This window comes from Enhydra lutris, unplaced genomic scaffold, assembly GCF_002288905.1.
Source record: "Enhydra lutris kenyoni isolate GAN:26980312 unplaced genomic scaffold, ASM228890v2 scaffoldscaffold8, whole genome shotgun sequence".
NCBI classification, from domain to species: domain Eukaryota; kingdom Metazoa; phylum Chordata; class Mammalia; order Carnivora; family Mustelidae; genus Enhydra; species Enhydra lutris.
The window spans coordinates 29,551,632-29,570,470 of record NW_019154092.1 but is presented as its reverse complement, the minus strand read 5'-3'; the positions used below and the strand labels follow the sequence as shown (position 1 = coordinate 29,570,470).

At 40.4% G+C, this 18,839-nt stretch overlaps 2 protein-coding genes across 6 annotated transcripts in view; one reads left to right on the top strand and one right to left on the bottom strand.

The window, feature by feature from the left end:
- Positions 1-18,839, top strand: part of LOC111142733 (zinc finger and SCAN domain containing 30) — an 81,503-nt gene that overhangs the window by 41,833 nt on the left and 20,831 nt on the right. Inside the window, exon 1 of one of the 2 annotated variants that reach the window (XM_022496022.1) lies at positions 18,673-18,719. The exons of the other annotated variant lie outside the window; for it this stretch is intronic. The gene's annotated coding sequence lies outside the window, so the exon portion shown is untranslated. Of the gene's footprint in view, positions 1-18,672; positions 18,720-18,839 lie in introns of those variants that run through there. 2 annotated transcript variants of the gene reach the window in all.
- LOC111142732 (zinc finger protein 271) overlaps positions 7,081-18,839 on the bottom strand; it is a 43,634-nt gene continuing 31,875 nt past the window's right edge. Inside the window, exons 1-3 of one of the 4 annotated variants that reach the window (XM_022496015.1) lie at positions 18,412-18,500; positions 17,544-17,762; positions 7,081-9,251 (exon numbers count right to left, since the gene is read on the bottom strand). In XM_022496015.1, the coding sequence (XP_022351723.1) occupies positions 7,243-9,251; positions 17,544-17,643 (2,109 nt within the window). In that variant the 5' untranslated portion in view covers positions 17,644-17,762; positions 18,412-18,500 and the 3' untranslated portion in view covers positions 7,081-7,242. Of the gene's footprint in view, positions 9,252-17,543; positions 17,763-18,411; positions 18,501-18,839 lie in introns of those variants that run through there. The other 3 variants (XM_022496016.1, XM_022496013.1, XM_022496014.1) reach the window with 3 other exon arrangements.

Genomic DNA, 18,839 nt, shown 5'->3' with positions numbered 1-18,839 from the left:
TCATAGAGAAGCTCATAGAGAATGCAGACCACGTCACTTTGGCTTAAAATCCTCTTCCTTTTTGCTCCATTTAAGTGTCAAAGAGGCACTGCATCTGCCACTTACTCTTAAACTATTTGGAAAAAAACTCTACGGATGATAGATAAGCAGGTAGATAGATAGATACCTGGTTAAACAAAACAGGTAGAGAATTATAAAGAAATTATAATAAAATGCCAACACCTGGGGGATCCGGGCATAGGGTGTATAGGAATTCTTTGTACTTTTCTTGCAATTTTCTGTAAGTTTGAAATTATGTCAAAAGTCAAAGTTAAGGAAAACATAATGGCCCAGTAATGGTGAATTACTAAAGGAAAATCAGGGTGGGTGCTATTATTGAGAAAGCTTGGGGTGGGGCTGGGGTGGGGGGAATACTGAGAAAGCAACTATAAATATCCACCATAGCCATAATTTAACGTGATGCTGTAAAATGTTACAGACATGTAAAATGTTATTAACAATGGAGAAAATTCAGTTTACCGTTACCAGTATTATTTTTGGAAAAATAATACACACACACACACACACACACACACATATAGAATGGCACACATCAAATTTCTAGGTTCACAAAATAGACTTCTTGAGACAGTGACTTTTATCTTCATTATTTTGCATATTTACATATTTTTTGCTTTTTACAGTAAGTTAGCAGTACATTTATAATCAGCAAAAAAATCAAAATCAATAAAATTTAGAAGGAAAGTTCTCATTTAGGTCAGGAGTCAGCAAATGTGGCCCTTCTGTAAAGGGCCAGATAACAAATATTTTCAGCTTTGCGGACCCTACAGTTTCAGTTGCAACTCTGCAACTCTGCCATTGTAGCAGAAAGCAGCCATAGATAACACATGAACAAATGGGCATGGTTGGGTTCCATTAAAACATTATTTACAAAAACAGGTGGCAGTACCTAGTACTTTGCTGACCTGTAATTTAGATGGGTACCCTTTTCCCTAAAGAATGGCTTACAGGCAGGGTGCCTGGGTGGCTCAGTTGGTTAGAAGTCTGCTTTGCCTCAGATTATGATCCCAGGGTCCTTGGATCAAGCTCTGCAGAGACCCTGCTTCTCTCTTTCCCCTGCTTGTTCCCTCTAGCTCTATCACTCAAGTGGATAAATAAAATCTGAAAAAAAAAAAAAAAAAAAAAAAAGGCTTACAGGCAAGAAATATTCCCCTTCCTATGGAACTTCGTATGGGGCCCCCTGGACCAACTGATGGTCTGAGAATTCCACTGGCTCCATGCTCTATCATTGAATAAGTAGGTTAAATGAAATTCAGTGAAAATATCTAACTCAAACCACGTTTATAAACAAGTAACAAACCCTTTGCCGAGAGAAGTGTAATGTGATAAGTATGCATTGTATGATGTTGTAGATGGATTTGGTCTGTCAGAGAACTTTTAATATGCCCTTTTAATATGCCCTGGGGACTCAGCGGCACCTCCCTGACTGCTGGAGTGATCAAAGGCTGAAGGGAGTGCGAAAATCTAGAAAAAGCCGGGGTCCTCCTGGTCTCGTTCCAGGAATGAAATCTTGCTCTGTAAGGAGCATAATCTACAGCTTCCATAAAATTAGCTGGGTAATGTACCATCTTTTGCTATTGTAAGGGCCTATTTAGGCAGAGCATTCCATCTGGTTAAACAGTGATTTTGTTGTTTATGCAGTAAAACTTAAACTGACCCTGCCACCACCACCCCGCCCCCCAGGGGAACTTACTTAAAAGCAAGTCCGGGAAACTGTAAAATATGGTTGACCAGTCCCAGGTAACAGAGCCCAAACACAAGAGCGGGTCAGGCCAGGTGGAGACATCCAATCGTGGAGCGCGCATACTGTCTCCCTAGCTACCAAGGAGTGTGGGCCCCACCTTTTGGGCGCCTTTTGGGTGCCAATTCTGACCACGGTGATAGACTAGTTCAAATATCTACTATACAGGAAATTGTAATTCAATTGGCCACCCGTGTGTGACCTAGCTTTCTCTGTGTGTTACAATCTCATTGGCCACCTGTGTGTGGCCAGGCTCAACCACATAGCCTTTGCCCTTTAAAAGGTAGTCTGTAAGGCAGGGAGGGGTCGCCCTCTCTGTAAGAGGCGGCCCCGAACAGTCGGTTTGATTCTCGATGCTTGGCGTGAAATAAAGCTTTGCTTGACCTTCACTTTGTATCAGTCTCGCTCCTTTGATTACGGACCCATCACTATTACCTTGAAGAGACTGTGGAAGATTGGTTTACTTCTTCCTTTAACATCTGAAAGTATTCCTCACTGTGGTATCTGGCCTGGAATATTCTTTATAAGAAAAATTTTAAATTACAATTTCCTTAGTAGATCCCAAATTGTTTAGATTTTATATTTCTTCTTGAACTAATATGGGATAACATTTCAAAATTTTTGATGAAATTATTAGCCGTATCCTTTATATTCTCTCTGTGACAGTTGTAGATGTGCATTGATGGCCACTTTTGTGCTCCTCACACTGACAGACGGTACTTCTCTCTCTCTTTTTTTTTTCTTGATCAGTTTTGCTGGGGCATTCTCAATTTTATTTCTTTCAAAAGCTGAACCAAAATATTTGTTTTCTGTTTCATTAATTCATGCTCTACAATTTCTTTCGTTTCTTTCTTTTTTTTTTTTTTTTTAAAGAAACCGTGTATTGTCTGTCGACCATATTTCCATTTTCTGTTTAAGGGTCTGTGGAAGCACAGCTTAAAGCCACTCAGGAGTTAGTCATTCCTCTCCATTCAGGAGCCTGAGCAGTGGGAACCGCAGACCACCCTTCAGGAGGGATCCGCTGACAAGGCACCGAGGTCACCCGCATGCCTTCAGACCGGTCTGCGACCTCAGGTTGAGGAGTGGTAAATCCAGGAGGCGGAGCCGTCCGTTCAACTCTGAAATTCCTCTGTGGTCACAGCCTTTTCAGCAGCGGTCTGCTCTGCCCCTACAATCTCTTCAGAATCTCTGGAAGGAGAGGTCTGGGAGGACCTCCTCTAGCTGTACCCAGGACCTGGTGCCACGCATGCGCAGACCTCCCTGGGTGGCATCCTCCACTCAGACCCACTGAGTGAGCTCCCTTGCCTATGGGATGACGATGACCACGTACAGCAGATGGGTTGCACTACCATGGCTATGGTGGGCAGGTCAACACCAGACACGTCAGTGAGAGGCTGGTGGTCAGCCCTGGCAGCAGTAACCACCAGAAGTCTTTGTTCCTGGAACACTCCCTGGATCTGGTTAATGAAGGCTCTGGGAGCGAAGGGGCCAGCCATAGTGGGGGGTCCAAGGACGGCAGCAAACTTCCGCACAACTCACTGGCCAGTATTCTGAAGGTCATGACCCTGACATCAGTTGGGTTTCCATGGCAACAATGGCCTGAGCTGCCAACAGAGGCTATTCCTAGGTTCTCTCCAAATTTATGCTAAAGATGCCATCACTTTTCCTTTTGTAGATGTACTGTTTGGCTTAGAAGTCAAGTTGGTACCACCTGAGTGGGTTCCTGCTGCAAGGAATTTGAGAACACCCTCTTCCTTCATTTGCAGAACATCAAATATTCTGGACATTGTGAAAATTTCCCTTTAAGCTACGATGGGAACCCAGAACAGCACTGTATGAACCTCTCTCTACATTCTTTCTTTAGATTTACTTACTATTCTTTTTCTAACTTCTCGCAATGGATATTTAAATCAGTGAATTGTAGCCCTGTCTTTCCTAATATAGGCGCTGAATGCCATAAATTTCTCTTTAATCAGGGCTTTAGTTCTTTCCCACAATTTTTACTGTTATCCAGACAAAGATACCTTCCAAATTTCCACTATGCTTACTTCTTTTACCTATAGGTGATTTAAATTGTCTTGATTTCTAAACATTTGGGAATTTATTTTTTAGTGTGCGTGTGTTACTGATTTCTAGCTAATTTTATTGTTGTCTGAAAACATACGCTAAGTCTTCCTGTCCAATGTGGTAGCCACTAACCAGATGTGACTATTTAAATTAATTAGGATCAAATAAAATGTTGTTCATCAGTCACATTAGCCACATTTTAAGGGCTCAGTAGCCACATGTGGCTAGTGACTATTAGCTATGTGATTACTGTACTGAACACTACTGACAAGAACCTATTAAGTTCTATTGGACAGCACTACACTAAATTATTTCAGTCTGATGAAATTTGCTGAGGCTTGCTTTATAAACCAGCACATGGTCAGCTATGGTAAATGTTCTTTGTACACCCAAAAGGAGTTTTTTGCCAGTGTTGGTTGCACTGTTTTCTATATGTTAAGTAGATCATTTTATTAACATATCCTGTATGTCCACATGTACTATATTCTTAAACATTTTTTTTTCCTGCTTGTTTACTGAGAGAGCTATGGGAAAGTCTTCCACTAGGATTGTAGATTCATCTTTCTCATTGTAGTTTTGCTGTCAATTTTAGCTTTATATACTTTGAAGCAAAATTATTAGATGTATATACTTTGGAATATTTGTATTTTCTTGGTAAACTGACTCTTTCATTCATAAAAATGTCCCCTTTTATCTATAGTAAGCCTTTGGGGTTTTTTTTGTTTGTTTGTTTGTTTGTTTTGTTTTTTTTTGCAAGTAGACAAGTAACTGTTTTTATTGAATACAGAAGATCCTTGAAAACTGCAATTCCTTTCATTCCCAAAGTGCTGGAGCCAAGCACGCGTCCTACGTAACTCCCTCCCATTTCTTCTCTGGGATTTTCAAGCCTTTGGTTTTAAGGTCTACTTGTTGTCTAATATTGGTACAGCGATTAACAGCTTTCTTTTGGTTAGTGTTTTAATGGAGTATCTTTTTCCATACTTTAATTTTGAATTCCCTGGATCCTTGCTTTTATAGTGGGTCTTGATCGAGCAAGTACCCTATAAACTATAAGAAATGCAAGAATTTTCTTAAAGTTCATTATATGTAATATAATTACTGATGTAATACAATTACTGATCTACCATGTTTCTTCTCAACACTTGCTATTGTCAGACTTTTAAAAAATCATATTTATATATATGTAGTGTTACTTTTGTAACTCGTTTCTAAAACCTAGTGAACAAGTGGATTTAGAAAACTGGGGAAAGTGGAGAGTGCAGAATGGCTGTACGGCAAGGTGCTTAGCAGTGCAATTCGCCAGGATAGGGACTTCAGGAGGAAGATATCATGGGGGTGTGTAGTAAGCAGTTGGCTCTTAAAATTTATCCTCAGGAGAGAGGGGTAAACTTGATATAAATTTCATCATCCTATTTCTTCACTTTTTAAATTCCTCAAAGAATAAATGCTAGTTAATTATACCTTTTCCTACTCCCTTCTCAACTTACTGTCATGTCAATGCCTTTTAGCTCTTCTGCTTATGACCCTCACGCTTTTATTTTCAGACTTCAAAAGTTTTTCTTTCTGCTCCTTCCCCATTTAATTTTACTCTTCTGAAGGCAGTAAGATGATCATGCTATTCCTTGGTTCAAAGACCTCAATGGCTTTCCATTACCTTGAGAACAAATACAGAAATATGAAACTCAATCCTATCATAACTAGTACTCTTCCATTTTACGTAATACTAAATGCCAGAAAGTTGAAGTGCCTGCTCGTTTAGCATCATACTCCTTAACAGTCTTTTCTCATACTTCACTCTGATTTCCACCTTATTCTTACCCTCTTAAGTACATGTTTTAGTCATCATTTGCAAAAACACTTGAGTGTTTTTTGGAGAGGAACCCTTTCTCTCCCCTTGAGTAGTACTCAGTAGTGCCTGACACTGAATGTGTATTGAATGAATTAATGACTAAGCACATACTCCACATTTCTTTCACTTTCTTGCTTCTGTGACTTTGTTGACTACTCCCTTCTTGCCTCTAATCCCATCCTTCAAAACTCAAATCTCAGGAGCTCCCCAAACTTTTTCTTTCCAATCAGAATTGAACCCTACTTCCTCTTATAAGCATCTTGTCTACCTCTATGATTGTACGGAACCATGTGTTTTCTTTATACATCAGACTTTATCACATAAGCTTTCTATATTCTGTGTATACCACAAAACCTAAAAAAAAAAAATGCCTTGCACATTGTAGATAACAATAACTATTAAAGTGATATAGTAACTGGATGATTATAGGGAATATTCAGTGTATAGCAGTGGAATCTTAACAAATGGTTAATACTAGAAAAACAATTTTAAATTTTTATTTTTAAATGTTTCTATTTTTCAGTTGAAAACTTTGCATATAGTAGCCTATTACCATACATATATCAGAAATCAACAAACCAAAGTCTGATAAATGTTGCCACTTGAAAAAAATCAGTCTTTATTTTTAGACAGAATATGGTATACAAATTAGTCATGTGGGCACTACTTCAGCTCTCATTTTTGTTTATCTATAAATGACATAGTGCTAGACTCTGACATATGGAATTTAAAAAATTGTCTCACATATTTAAGAAACTGTGATTAAATCGTAATATGGAAGAAGTGATTTCAAACCACTGGTCTATGGGCTGCATTACTGAAAGCAAAATAATTCCATATTCTCTGTCCCTATTGCAGGAACCTGAAAATTCCTACTCTTTAGGAAAACCAAAACTAGGGCAAAGAAAAATATTTTTTTTTTTTCTGAGAAAATAGGGCACTGGAATTATGTAGTTAATAAGTTTAATACCAGAATAGTATAGCCATGTTCACACACAGGGAATTTAATGAGATTAAGTAATGTGAGCATAAGGTAGGACTCTCTGTTGTCAGGTGGTAAGTGGCATGCCGATTATGAGTGAATGCCAATTAAGATATAGAAGGGATTTAAGTTTTCCCCACATTCTCTAATGTAACTTCTCTGATATGTAATAATTAGGGCTCACTAAAGGTTTGAGATAATTACACTAATACATTCCCTTCTGAGCTGACTGCACACCCCATCACACGGATCTTTACAGTATCTGGTAAGGTTCTGCATTAATATTGTTATTCATTTCTTATAATGATAAGATTCTCCCCTTGTAGATTATATTTGAATAAAAGGCCAGAGGCTTGTTTTGTTTTTTCATTATGACAGACAGAAATTTCTTTCCATTGTTGCTGACATTCAGTAATATTTATTCATATTGAAGGTTTTCTCAATTACTCATGGAACTCAGAATCTTTAAGTTTCGTAATGTCTGAATTCTCAGTTAAACTTTCATTGTAGAACTTAAGTGTTTTCTGTCCAGTGTGTTTCCTTTTAATGTAGCACAAGAGTTGAGCACTGATTAAAACTGTTTTCATAATCAATAGCATTCCTAAGATTTTTTTCTGGTATAGTGTCCCTGGTATGAAATAAAGTCTGCGAATACTCTAAAGGTTTTCCCACATTTATCACACTTAGCCTGTCTTCCTCAGAATGGACTGTCTCATGATTATTAAGCTCAGAGAGCTGGCTAAAACTTCTGCTGCACTGGACACACGTGTGGGGTCTCTCCCCAGTGTGGATTCCCTGGTGTTCAGTAAGCTCAGAGCATGTGCCGAAGGCTTTCCCACATGCATCACATTTACATGGCTTTTCCCCTGCGTGGATTCTTTGATGGTTAATGAGATCAGAGCGCCGACTAAAGCTTTTGCCACACTGATCGCATGAATATGGTTTTTCTCCAGTGTGGATCCTCTGATGTAGGATAAGAGCTGAGCACTGACTAAAAGCCTTTCCACACTCAGGACACTGATAGGGTTTTTCCCCAGTGTGGATTCTCTGGTGTTTGATCAGGTCTGAGTTCTGACTGAAACTTTTGCTGCACTGTGTGCATGGGTATGGTTTTTCTCCAGTGTGAATTCTCTGATGAAGAATAAGGTCAGAACTCTGGCTGAAGGCTTTCTCACAATGATCACAATGATAGGGCTTTTCCCCAGAGTGCACTCTCTGATGTTTAGTGAGGTCTGAGCTTTGACTGAAACTTTTATTGCACTGGTTACAAGCATATGGCTTCTCTCCAGTGTGTATTCTTTGATGTTTAACGAGGTCTGAATGACGACTAAAACTTTTAGTACAATCACTGCATGGATAGGGTTTCTCTCCAGTGTGGATTCTCTGATGGAGAATAAGATTCGAGCTCTGACTAAAGGTTTTCCCACACTCATCACATTCATAGGGCTTCTCCCCTGTATGAATTCTATGATGTTTAACAAGGTCTGATCTTCGACTAAACATTTTGCTGCACTGGCTACATGGGTAAGGTTTCTCTCCAGTGTGAATTCTCTGATGATTCATGAGATCTGAAAGTCTACTGAAGGTTTTGCTGCACTGATTACATGGATAGGGTTTCTCTCCAGTGTGAATTCTCTGATGCAGAATAAGGACTGAGCTCTGATTAAAAGCTTTACCACATTCATTACATTTATAGGGTTTCTCTCCAGTGTGGATCCTTCGATGTTTAATAAGATCTGAGTTCTGACTGAAACTTTTGTTACACTGATTACATGGATATGGTTTCTCCCCAGTGTGAATTCTCTGATGCAGAATAAGATCTGAGCTCTGACTGAAGGCTTTTCCACACACATCACATTTATATGGTTTCTCCCCAGTGTGGATTCTTTGATGTTTTATAACATCAGAACTCTGACTAAAATGTTTGTTACACTGGTTACATGTATAAGGCTTCTCTCCAGTATGGATTCTTTGATGCTTAACCAAATCTGAGCGCTGGCTAAAACTTTTACTACAGTGACTGCACTGATAGGGTTTTTCTCCTGTATGGATTCTCTGATGGATGATGAGATCAGAACTCTGACTGAAGGCTTTCCCACATTCATCACATTTATAAGGTTTTTCACCAGTGTGGACTCTTTGATGTTTAATAAGGTCTGAGCTCCGACTGAAACTTTTAATGCACCAAGTACAAGGATAGGGTTTCTCTCCAGTATGAATTCTCTGATGCAGAACCAGAGCTGAGCTCACACTAAAAGCCTTTCCACACTTATCACATTCATAGGGTTTCTCCCAATGGGTTCTTCGATGCCTAATAAGGCCTGTACTCCAAGCAAAACTTTGCCCACATTCATCACAGTTATGCTGTCTTCTTTTAAAGAAATTTTGATCCTTCTCATTTAATTTATCCCCAAATTCACAAAATCCTCTGCATTCAGAATCCTGGAGAACATCATCTCTGGGGTTGCCAGACTCTCCAGGCAATGGTTCAATTTTTGTTGTAATTTCCTCCTCTGAAGTCACCTCTCCAATCTTGGTCTTAGTCTCACCACCTAGAACAATAAAAAATCCAAATGGAATGTATTCTTCATACTGTATATCACAATATGAGAGTGCTCTAAAACACTGAAAATTATCCTCTGAAAGAGCAATTAGGAAGAATCAATAAGTAATGGTTCATAATAACCATGTATTGAAACGGTTTACCAGATATGTCCTGTATATGTTTGTCACAGGAGATCTGGGAATACGGAAACGTAGTCACAGTAATTATGAAAGTTTTGACTAAATTAAAACTAATACACAAGCAACTTATTAACATAAGTAAGGTAAGCAATATGAAAGAGTACTTGAGGGATAGGGGAGAAGGAGAGAGAGAAGGCGGCAGTGGCAGCCTGGCTGTCACTGGGAAGACCACCAACCAGCCTGATCAGAGGCTACTATTGGGGGTTAAGGCAACCTCTGTTCAGTATTACTAGCCAAAGCAACAAGACATGAAAAATAAATGAGAGATACAAACAAGAAAAAAGTCAAACTGTCTTCACTTGTAGACTATACAGTCATGTATACAGAAAATTCCAAAGTATCTCAAAAAAGTTATTAGAGGGGCACCTGGGTGGCTCAGTGAGTTAAAGCCTCTGCCTTCGGCTTGGGTCATGATCCCAGAGTCCTGGGATCGAGCCCCACATGGGGCTCTCTGCTCAGCGGGGGGCCTGCTTTCCCCTCTCTCTCTGCCTGCCTCTGCCTACCTGTGATCTCTGTGTGTCAAATAAATAAATAAATAAAATCTTAAAAAAAAAAGTTATTAGAACTTGTACATGAGTTTATTAGAAGAACATACAAAACCCAACTGTATTTTAGTGTACTACCCATGAAAAATTAGAGCCTAAAATTAAAAACATTTTTAATTACACCAAAAATAAAATATTTAAAAACAATTCAACAAAATACGTGTATATGTTTATAATGAACACTACAAAACACTGCTAAGAAAAGTTAAAGAAGACATAATAAACAGAAATATATGTCATCACTTATGGAGAGGAAGATTTAATATTGTTAAGATGGTGGATTTCTTCCCAAACTTTGCTATAGGTTCAATGCAACTCCAATCAAAACCTCAGCAGGATTTTTTCATAGAAATTGACAAACTGATTCTAAACTTTATGTAGAAAGGCAAAGAAGAGTCTAAACAATTTTGGAAAAGAACAAAATTAAAGAAGTTACACTACCAGATTTCAAGCTTTATTATAAGGCTACAGTAATCAAAGCAGTATGGGACTGCATAAAGACAAGCATATCCACTAATGGAAAAAGAATGAGTCCATAAATAGATCCAAACATTTATGTAAAACTGATTGTCAACAAAGTTGCTAAGAAAATCAATGGTGAAAGGACAGTCTTTTTTCAACAAAAGATATTGTTATATCTTTTCAGCTGTAACAGTAACACAAATTAACCCTATTTCCTTATGCTATATGCAAAAATTAACTAGAAATGTAATATAAACATAAACATAAAAACTAAAACTATAACACTTCTAGAAGAAAGCAAAGCACAGATGACATAAATTAAGGCACAGAACTGTGAGAAAATAAATTGCAGTTTAACCACCCAGTTTGTGATACTTTGTTATGGGAGCCCTAGCAGACAAATAAAGCATGTTTTTGAACTGTACACATTTATGGAATTATATCACATATATTCTATGATTTTTTTTTTTTTTTTTTTTTGCTCAACATTATGTTTGGAAAATTCATCCATATTCAGTCGTGTAACTGTAGTCTATTGATGTTCATTACCATAGTGTGACCTATACCACAATTTATTTAGCCATTCTCCTTCAAAGGACAATAATATTTTGTTATTTCAAACAATGCTCATATGAATCTGCTGGTACATTTATCTTTACGCACATATTCAAGTGTAACTCCAGGTTACATAAACTTAGGACCAGAACTGCTGGGTCTTATTGTTGAGTTTGAGTTCACACTGTTCTATATGCTAACCAATATTAAGTCTATCCTCTTCTTAACCCACTGCAATCAGGCTTTTATCTCCTTAACTCCATCAAAACTGCACTTATCAGAATCCCTAATAAGCTCTATCTTAACAAATCTAATGGTCAATTCTCAATCTTCTTCTGTATTTATCTGACATAATTGATTACTCTCTTCTTAAAACATTTTTCTAACTTACCTTTCCCCTACTCTCCATAAAACAGTATACTTTAAATTTTTTATTTATTCATTTGTCAGAGAGAGAGAAAGATAGCAAGAGGGCACACAAGCAGGGGGAGTGGCAGGGAGAGGGAGAAGCAGGCTCCCGGCTGAGCAAGGAGCCTGATGCAGGACTCGATCCCGGGACCCTGGAATCATGACCTGAGCCAAAAGGCAGATGCTTAACTGACTGAGCCACCCAGGCATCTCCACAGTAATCTTTATATGTTATTATCATGCACAAAATGTTCCAGTGGTTTCCTATTACACTGGGAATAAATTCCGTGTCCTTACTATGGCTCAGAAGGTTCCATCCCATCCTTTCTCTCTCTGCTCTCATTTCATTCCCGTTTCCTGTCTACCCCATACTGACACTGTTCCTGCTACATTAAAGGGCCTCTGGCATTTGCTGGTCCCTGTGCCTAAAACACTCTTCTCTCAGATAGCCATGTGGCTTGTTTTCTCACTTCCCTTATATCTCTAACCAACTGTTACCACCTCAGAAAGACACAATACTTGGAGAGCTCTGAATTTTGGAGACAACAGATATCACAGTCGAATGTGCTGAAACGACCAATATTAGTACCCTGACTCAAAATTTAAAAGAAGGCTTTGCAGGGTCCAGGTTGCAATTTTAGCTGTCCTGTCACATGACTTTATTAACCAGGATAACCAATGGTAAGAAATGTCTGCAGTAGTCAGGGATGCTGTATTAAGGCTTCTGCAAGCCTCCAGAAGAGAATGACACCGGAGTAAGGCCATACTCTCTTCTGCCAACAATTTTCTAAGTGAAAAACAGATGCTGGCTTGCTCTTGGGCACTAATAAGACCTAATGCTTCACCACAGAACACCAAATGACTATTACAAGCTGATCATTGTGAGCTACCTAGTTGACCCACCAAATCCTAAAACTAGACATACAAACCAGCGTTCCATTATAAAAGCAAGTATGGAAGACAAATAAATTCCATGTGCTAGTGATGTGGGTTTCCCTATTGCTCCACTAATCCCCTCCTTATTAGCCAATATTCATGGCCTAATGGGAATTCCCTCTTATCAGTTAACAGAGGAGGAAAATGTACAGAACTGAGTTATAGATGGGTCTGCTCAGTGTGTGGACACTAGCAGAAAACGAATCTTTCACCTACACCTTGACTCTGAAGTGACCTGAAACATACTGGTAAAGGCAAATCCTCCCATTAGACAGAATTTCAGGTATACACCTGGCTGTCCACTTTCATGGAAGGCAACAGAGCCTAAGATACACATCTGTACTGATTCATGGATAATGACTAATGGGTTATTGGTTGGTTAGGTAGCTGAAAGAACAAGCCTGGAAGATCAGAAATAAGGATTATAGAAGAAAATCATAACAGACCTCCTACAATGGGCAAAGAATGAATGTATTTGTGTCCTGTGTGAATACTCACCAAAGAGCATCCACTTGGAAGAAGCCTCTCAATCAGACGGACGTGGTGATCCACGTTGTGAATGTCAGTCAGCCTTTTTACTAATGTTTACCCAATGGATTCATGTACAAAGTGGTCATGGAAGCTATGTGTGGGCTCAACAATATGGGTGTCTATTACAAGGCTGATATGCCTATTATCACAGCTATATAGCCATGCGACCAACTGCTGGGACCAACCCTGAGCCCCTAATATGGTACAATTCTCCGGAGAGGAATGAGCCCACAACTAGGGGGCAGATTCATCAGACTTGGCTCCTTCTATCATGAAGAGGGCAAAAATTTGTTTTCAAAGGACTAAATACATAGTCCAAATACAAATAAATGTGCACTGACCTAAGAGAATGCTTTATTTATTACCATGGTGATTCTATACAGTAATACCTCCAGAGGAGTAGTTTTACAGGGAAGGAAGTATAGCAATAAGCTCACACACATGCAATTCACGGGTCTTACCACACGTCCCATCATCCAGAAGTAAGTGGATTCCGATAATAGTGGAATGATTTACTGAAGGCTCAGTTACAGTACCAGGCTAGGCAACAACACCCTAAGTTTGGGGTGCTGTCCTACAGGATGCAATATGTGCCTTAAACCAGAGGAGAATAAACGGTGTTGTCTTATCTATGGCCAGAGTACCTACGCATAGGAGCCAAGGGTAGAGGAGTAGTAAAATGTCTCCTTTCACTATATAACTAATAATCCATTCATATCATGGATTGTATTATATTTATATTCTTAAAGATTCGAGAGAGCACGTGAGCGTGCATGCACACGTGGGTGGGGGCAGACAGAGAGGGAAATCTCAAGCAGACTCCCCACTGAGCTGGGAACCTGATGTGAGGCTTAACCCCATGACCCTGAGATCACAACCTGAACTAAAATTAAGAGACGGACAATCAACTGACTGAGCCACCAGGTGCCCCCATATTATTTTTAATTCCTATCCGCATAATCTTGGGCTTGGTGAGTTTGGGGTTCAGGTTCTCAAAGAAGAAATATGTCTACCATGGAACAAAGTCATGATTTTGTTAAATCTGAAGCTGAGACTGTCTCCTGGCCATTTGGGTTCCTCATGCTGCTGAACCAACTGGCAAGAGAAAGCGTTGCTCTGCTGGCTGGGATGACTGATACCAATTGATACTGGGGGTTGGCTGCTGTTACATAACAAGGGCAAGGAAAAAAAGGCATGGAAATCAGGTAATTCAATGCGGGTGCTTCCTAGTTTTCTCCTGTCTAAAGGCCCAGTCAATGATACACTGAAATAACATGGAAGAGACAAGATCATCAAGGACTCAGATCATCCAGGAAGAAAGGTTTATATTACTAAACTAGGTAAAGAACTCTGCCACTGAGATCCTGACAGAGGGTATAGACAACATGGAATGGGTGATGAAAGAAGATGTTATGATTATCAGTTTTGGCTTTATGAATAGTAAAACCTGTAGCAGTGATTTTAAGTTAATTATGCCTTTACCCCTTTACCTCACTACCTAATATGAGGAGCATCAATGGCAGTGAAGTTTCATGTTTGGGGGGGGGTATAATTTAATTACAAGTCAACCTGTGAAGCAGAAGCTTAAGAGACTGTTTTTCTCTGTGTTAGGAACATGATAAACCAAACAAAGGACAAAAGTAAACATTATAGGTTAAAAGGGGTGAACTGTAATGGGATATTCTCCTTTTGCCCCTCTAGGTCTACTGTTCATGTTTCTCTGTGCTCCAAGAGGCTGATACTAATTTATGGACTGCAGCACTTGGGATTCTGTGTCCTCTGGCTTGCAATTAGATTTGGCCCAAAGTAGGAGGAGAACTGTAGAATGACCAACTATCCTGGTTTGTCCAAAACAGATGGGGATCTTGGGATATGGGACTTTCAGTGCTAAATCCCAGGGGAAACCAGGATGAGTTCTTTACGCTACATCCTGACTTCCTTCTTGCTGGGCCAGGAGTTGCAAGTGACTGTGCTTCTTTTAGCAAAGGCTATGGCTCCTACTGGGTAGCTCTACCCTACAGCTATACTCTCCAGGATCTGGTAATCAGTCTCTCCCTTTGTAACACTAGTCCTAAGGGTAGTAACTGCTTATCATTTTTTTGGTCCCAAAGCTGTACTCTATCCCTTATTAATTTCTGTAATCCTGCCCATCTTCTTCATGAAATGTTGAATTACCAATTTGAATGAACCATCTCTTTCCTGCTGGAATCCTGACTGATATATCCTGGTTTATTTTCTTTGTAACCATTACCACTATCTGATGTTCTACCATATATTTATTTATTTCCTATTTCCCCCACCAGACTGTAAGCTCCTTGAGGGCAAAGGCTTTTCTGTTCAGTTCACTGCTATATGCCCAGCACTCAGAACAGTATAAGAGTAGCCCCTCAATAACTAACCATATTATATGGTCAGCAATAATTAATAAGCTATAATCTGATTAACTAATAAACATTTATCAACAATAAATATTTGTTGAATAGGTGATTACTTATTAGAAGGACACATTGTTAGTAGTGACTATCTTTTTTAATTTTTTAATTTTAATTTTTAAAGATTATTTATTTATTTATTTATTTGACAGGCAGAGATTACAAGCAAGCAGAGAGGCAGGCAGAGAGAGAGAGGAGGAAGCAGGCTCCCTGCTGAGCAGAGAGCCCAATGCGGGGCTTGATCCCAGGACCCTGGGACCATGACCTGAGCCAAAGGCAGAGGCTTTAATCCACTGAGCCACCCAGGCACCCCTATTTTTGGGAAGATTTTATTTATTTGTCAGAGACAGAGAGAGAGCAAGCACAAGCAGGCAGAGTGGCAGGCAGAGGCAGAGAGGGAAGCAAGCTCCCCGCTGAGCACAAGGAGCCCAATGTGAGACTTGATCCCAGGACTCTAGGGTCATGACCTGAGCCTAAGGTAGCTGCTTAACCAACTGAGCCCCCCAGGCATTCCAGTGACTATCATTAGATGGTGGAGCTGTACGTTATTTAAATTCCCTGTTTTATGTCTTTCTGTATTTTATAAATGTACTTTAGTATAATTAGATTATTCTATAGTAAAAAAAATGTTCTTTCACATACACTCTAAGAGACACAAACACATGCAATATGTATATTAATTTATATAAAACTGCAAGAAGGAGACCCAATTCTGTAGTAATTCTCAAGAAAAATGAGAGCTAGATGCCTTACAATAGATTCTTAAGGAAAGACAAGTTCTAAATATAGAAGAGAGAAACAAAACAAAATAAAAATACTTCAAAACTATAAAGAGGCAGAAGATCTGGAGTTAAAAAAAAAAAGATAGTAAAATTTCACAGGCAAAATAGCAGCAATGAGAGGGCCAAAATCAGAAAACAGCAAATATGATGTGAAAATGAGACCCTGCAGAACACCTGAATAAGAATGGGATTAAAGGGGCGCCTGGGTGGCTCAGTGGGTTAAAGCCTCTGCCTTCGGCTCAGGTCATGATCCCAGGGTCCTGGGATCGAGCCCCTAATTGGGCTCTCTGCTCAGCAGGGAGCCTGCTTCCCTTCCTCTCTCTGCCTGCCTCTCTGCCTACTTGTGATCTCTGTCAAACCGATAAATAAAATCTTAAAAAAAAAAAAAAAAGGATGGGATTAAAATTAACTAAAAATAACAGTGCCTACCATTTATAAAGAATTTACTAACAGTCTGGTTTGTGTGCAGAGCTTTATATAATGTAATATTATTAGTGCTCGTGGTGTTTGTTATAGTAATAGGGGATCCCAACAAACCCTATCTCCAAATAACTATATCCTTGTGTAGTTCTTTTCCACAATGACTCTGGAACGTCAATATAACACAAACAAAAGTTAGAAAAGTGCTTATGCATCCCAAGGCTTGCCCTCTCTCTGTATGGGAAACTGGCTGCCCTGTGAGAAAGTCTGGGCTGGACAGCTGCAGGTGGGTGACCCCAGCCCTGACCAGCACCAACAGCCAGACATATATGGCTGATACTCAGACCCTGGCCCTAGTTGAGCCACTAGATGACTGCACAAGTGATCCCAGATGAAACCAGGAGAAAAAACTGCCAGCTGAAACCACCCCAAGTTGAGGACCTACAGAACCATAAGAAAATAACATGGTTTAAAAATGTCTGATGTTTAAGGTCACTAAATTTTGGGGTCCTTTATTATGGAGCAATAAACACAACCCTCAAAATAACCTCCAAGGTATGAGTTACTACATACTTATAAAATGAGGAAGCAGAATCGTTTTAAAAAAAAAAAAAGAAAGAAAGAAAATGCAAGTCATTTACTGAAGCTAGTACATGACAAAGCTAGTATTTGAATCCAGGGTGTGAGACTCCAAAACTTTTAACTAGCCCCTACCATACTTGAAAAAGATGACTTGAAAAGATTTTAAAGGGAAAATATCAAACACTGACACACTGGTGATAAAGTGATTATAATGGGGAAAATGGGTAACTGGGAACTTAAGGAGGGAATTCCATGAGAATCTGACTGCCAGAATTCACAATAAAGTTATGTGACTGTGCTTGTAGCACTCAAGAGATGATACTGCCTAATACAGTGAGGGATAGGGAAGGAAGAATACCAATAGCCCTGGAAGACACTAACACAGCACCATTAACAACCCTCCCCACCACCTGAACCCAATAAAGATAGAATGCACTGCTTCTCACCTGACAGAAGGTGGTGTTCTTGAGATTCATAATCGAAGTGGATCTCCATGGGCTGCAACTGGACGCTTGGCACCTCGGGGAGCAACTGGAGAATTACCATTTCCTCAGTAAGCTTTTCTTGTCCGCATAGGAGTCTGAAACCTGGAGGCAACGGGGTACCACTGGGCTTGGAAGGCAATCATCGTGGAGACCGGAGATATAATTTCGGAGAAACATCCTCTAGATATAAGAGAAATGAAGGAGAAAACAAAATCTCATTTAATTTCCAAGTGGTTTTCTCCGAGAATTTATTAGGCTTCCTCCCTCATGATGAGGCTCAGACAAACCATTTTGGACGTGCAGTCTCCATTCCAAGGCTAGAGACCTTCAAATATAACTGGCGGTTAAGGCTCCTGAAATAAGGATGTAACTGGGAAGATAAGGCAGGGGAGGGCATTGTAAAATTTTGTTTCAGCGGTTAACGCTGTATTCGCTGCCTCTCCTATACCGCCCCGTCACTACTAGTCACCATCATTATCCCTCTTTCCCTCCTTCCCCTTTTCCAGCGCTCGCACATTCAGGCTGCTTTTCCCCCCACGCTCTGCGGATCTGCTAGGATGCACCCCCCCTCCTGATTCCACATGCCCCCAAAAGTTTCCGGTGTTCATTCGGTTGAACCCAAGGCCGCGCAGGCGCTACCCGGGTATCCAAAGCACGCTAGGCCGAGGACCCACCGCCCCAGGAGCAGCGCCTGGGGGCGACCCGGGGCGGCCGGGACTCTCTACGGACTTGAGAAACCCCATAGGGTTTCCTGGAGGTGCCGCAAGGCACCCCAGGAGGCGAGATCACCCGAGGTCCCCTGGCTCCCATGACCTAACATCACCCATACCTCGACATGTCCTTCAGGTCCCTGTAAAGCCCCACGCGCTGCGAAACCGCCATCGCCGCGTCCGCTCTAGGAAACAGGGAGGATTGCTCAGCTCTATGGCGCGAGGGGCGCCCGCCGGGGCGCAGGCGCAAGGGGTCGGCGGCAGACTGGGGGCGGGTTGAGGAGATTTAACCCCTGAACAGCCGCGTATGATCCAGCCCCGCTGTAGCGAGCGACCTGGTCAGCCAGCGACAGGTCCCTTGCTGCCGTACCTGCCGGTTCTTGACGTGAATGTCGAAACATCTTTCGGGAAAGCTCTCTGGGGCAGGGTAGGTTTTCTGACTACATAATGAGTTCTTCCTTATTATCTCTCTCTTTTAAAATCCCCACGCCACCCCTTATTCTTCCTCGCTGGTGTGCTTCCATTCTAACTTTCTTCCTGTCGTCTC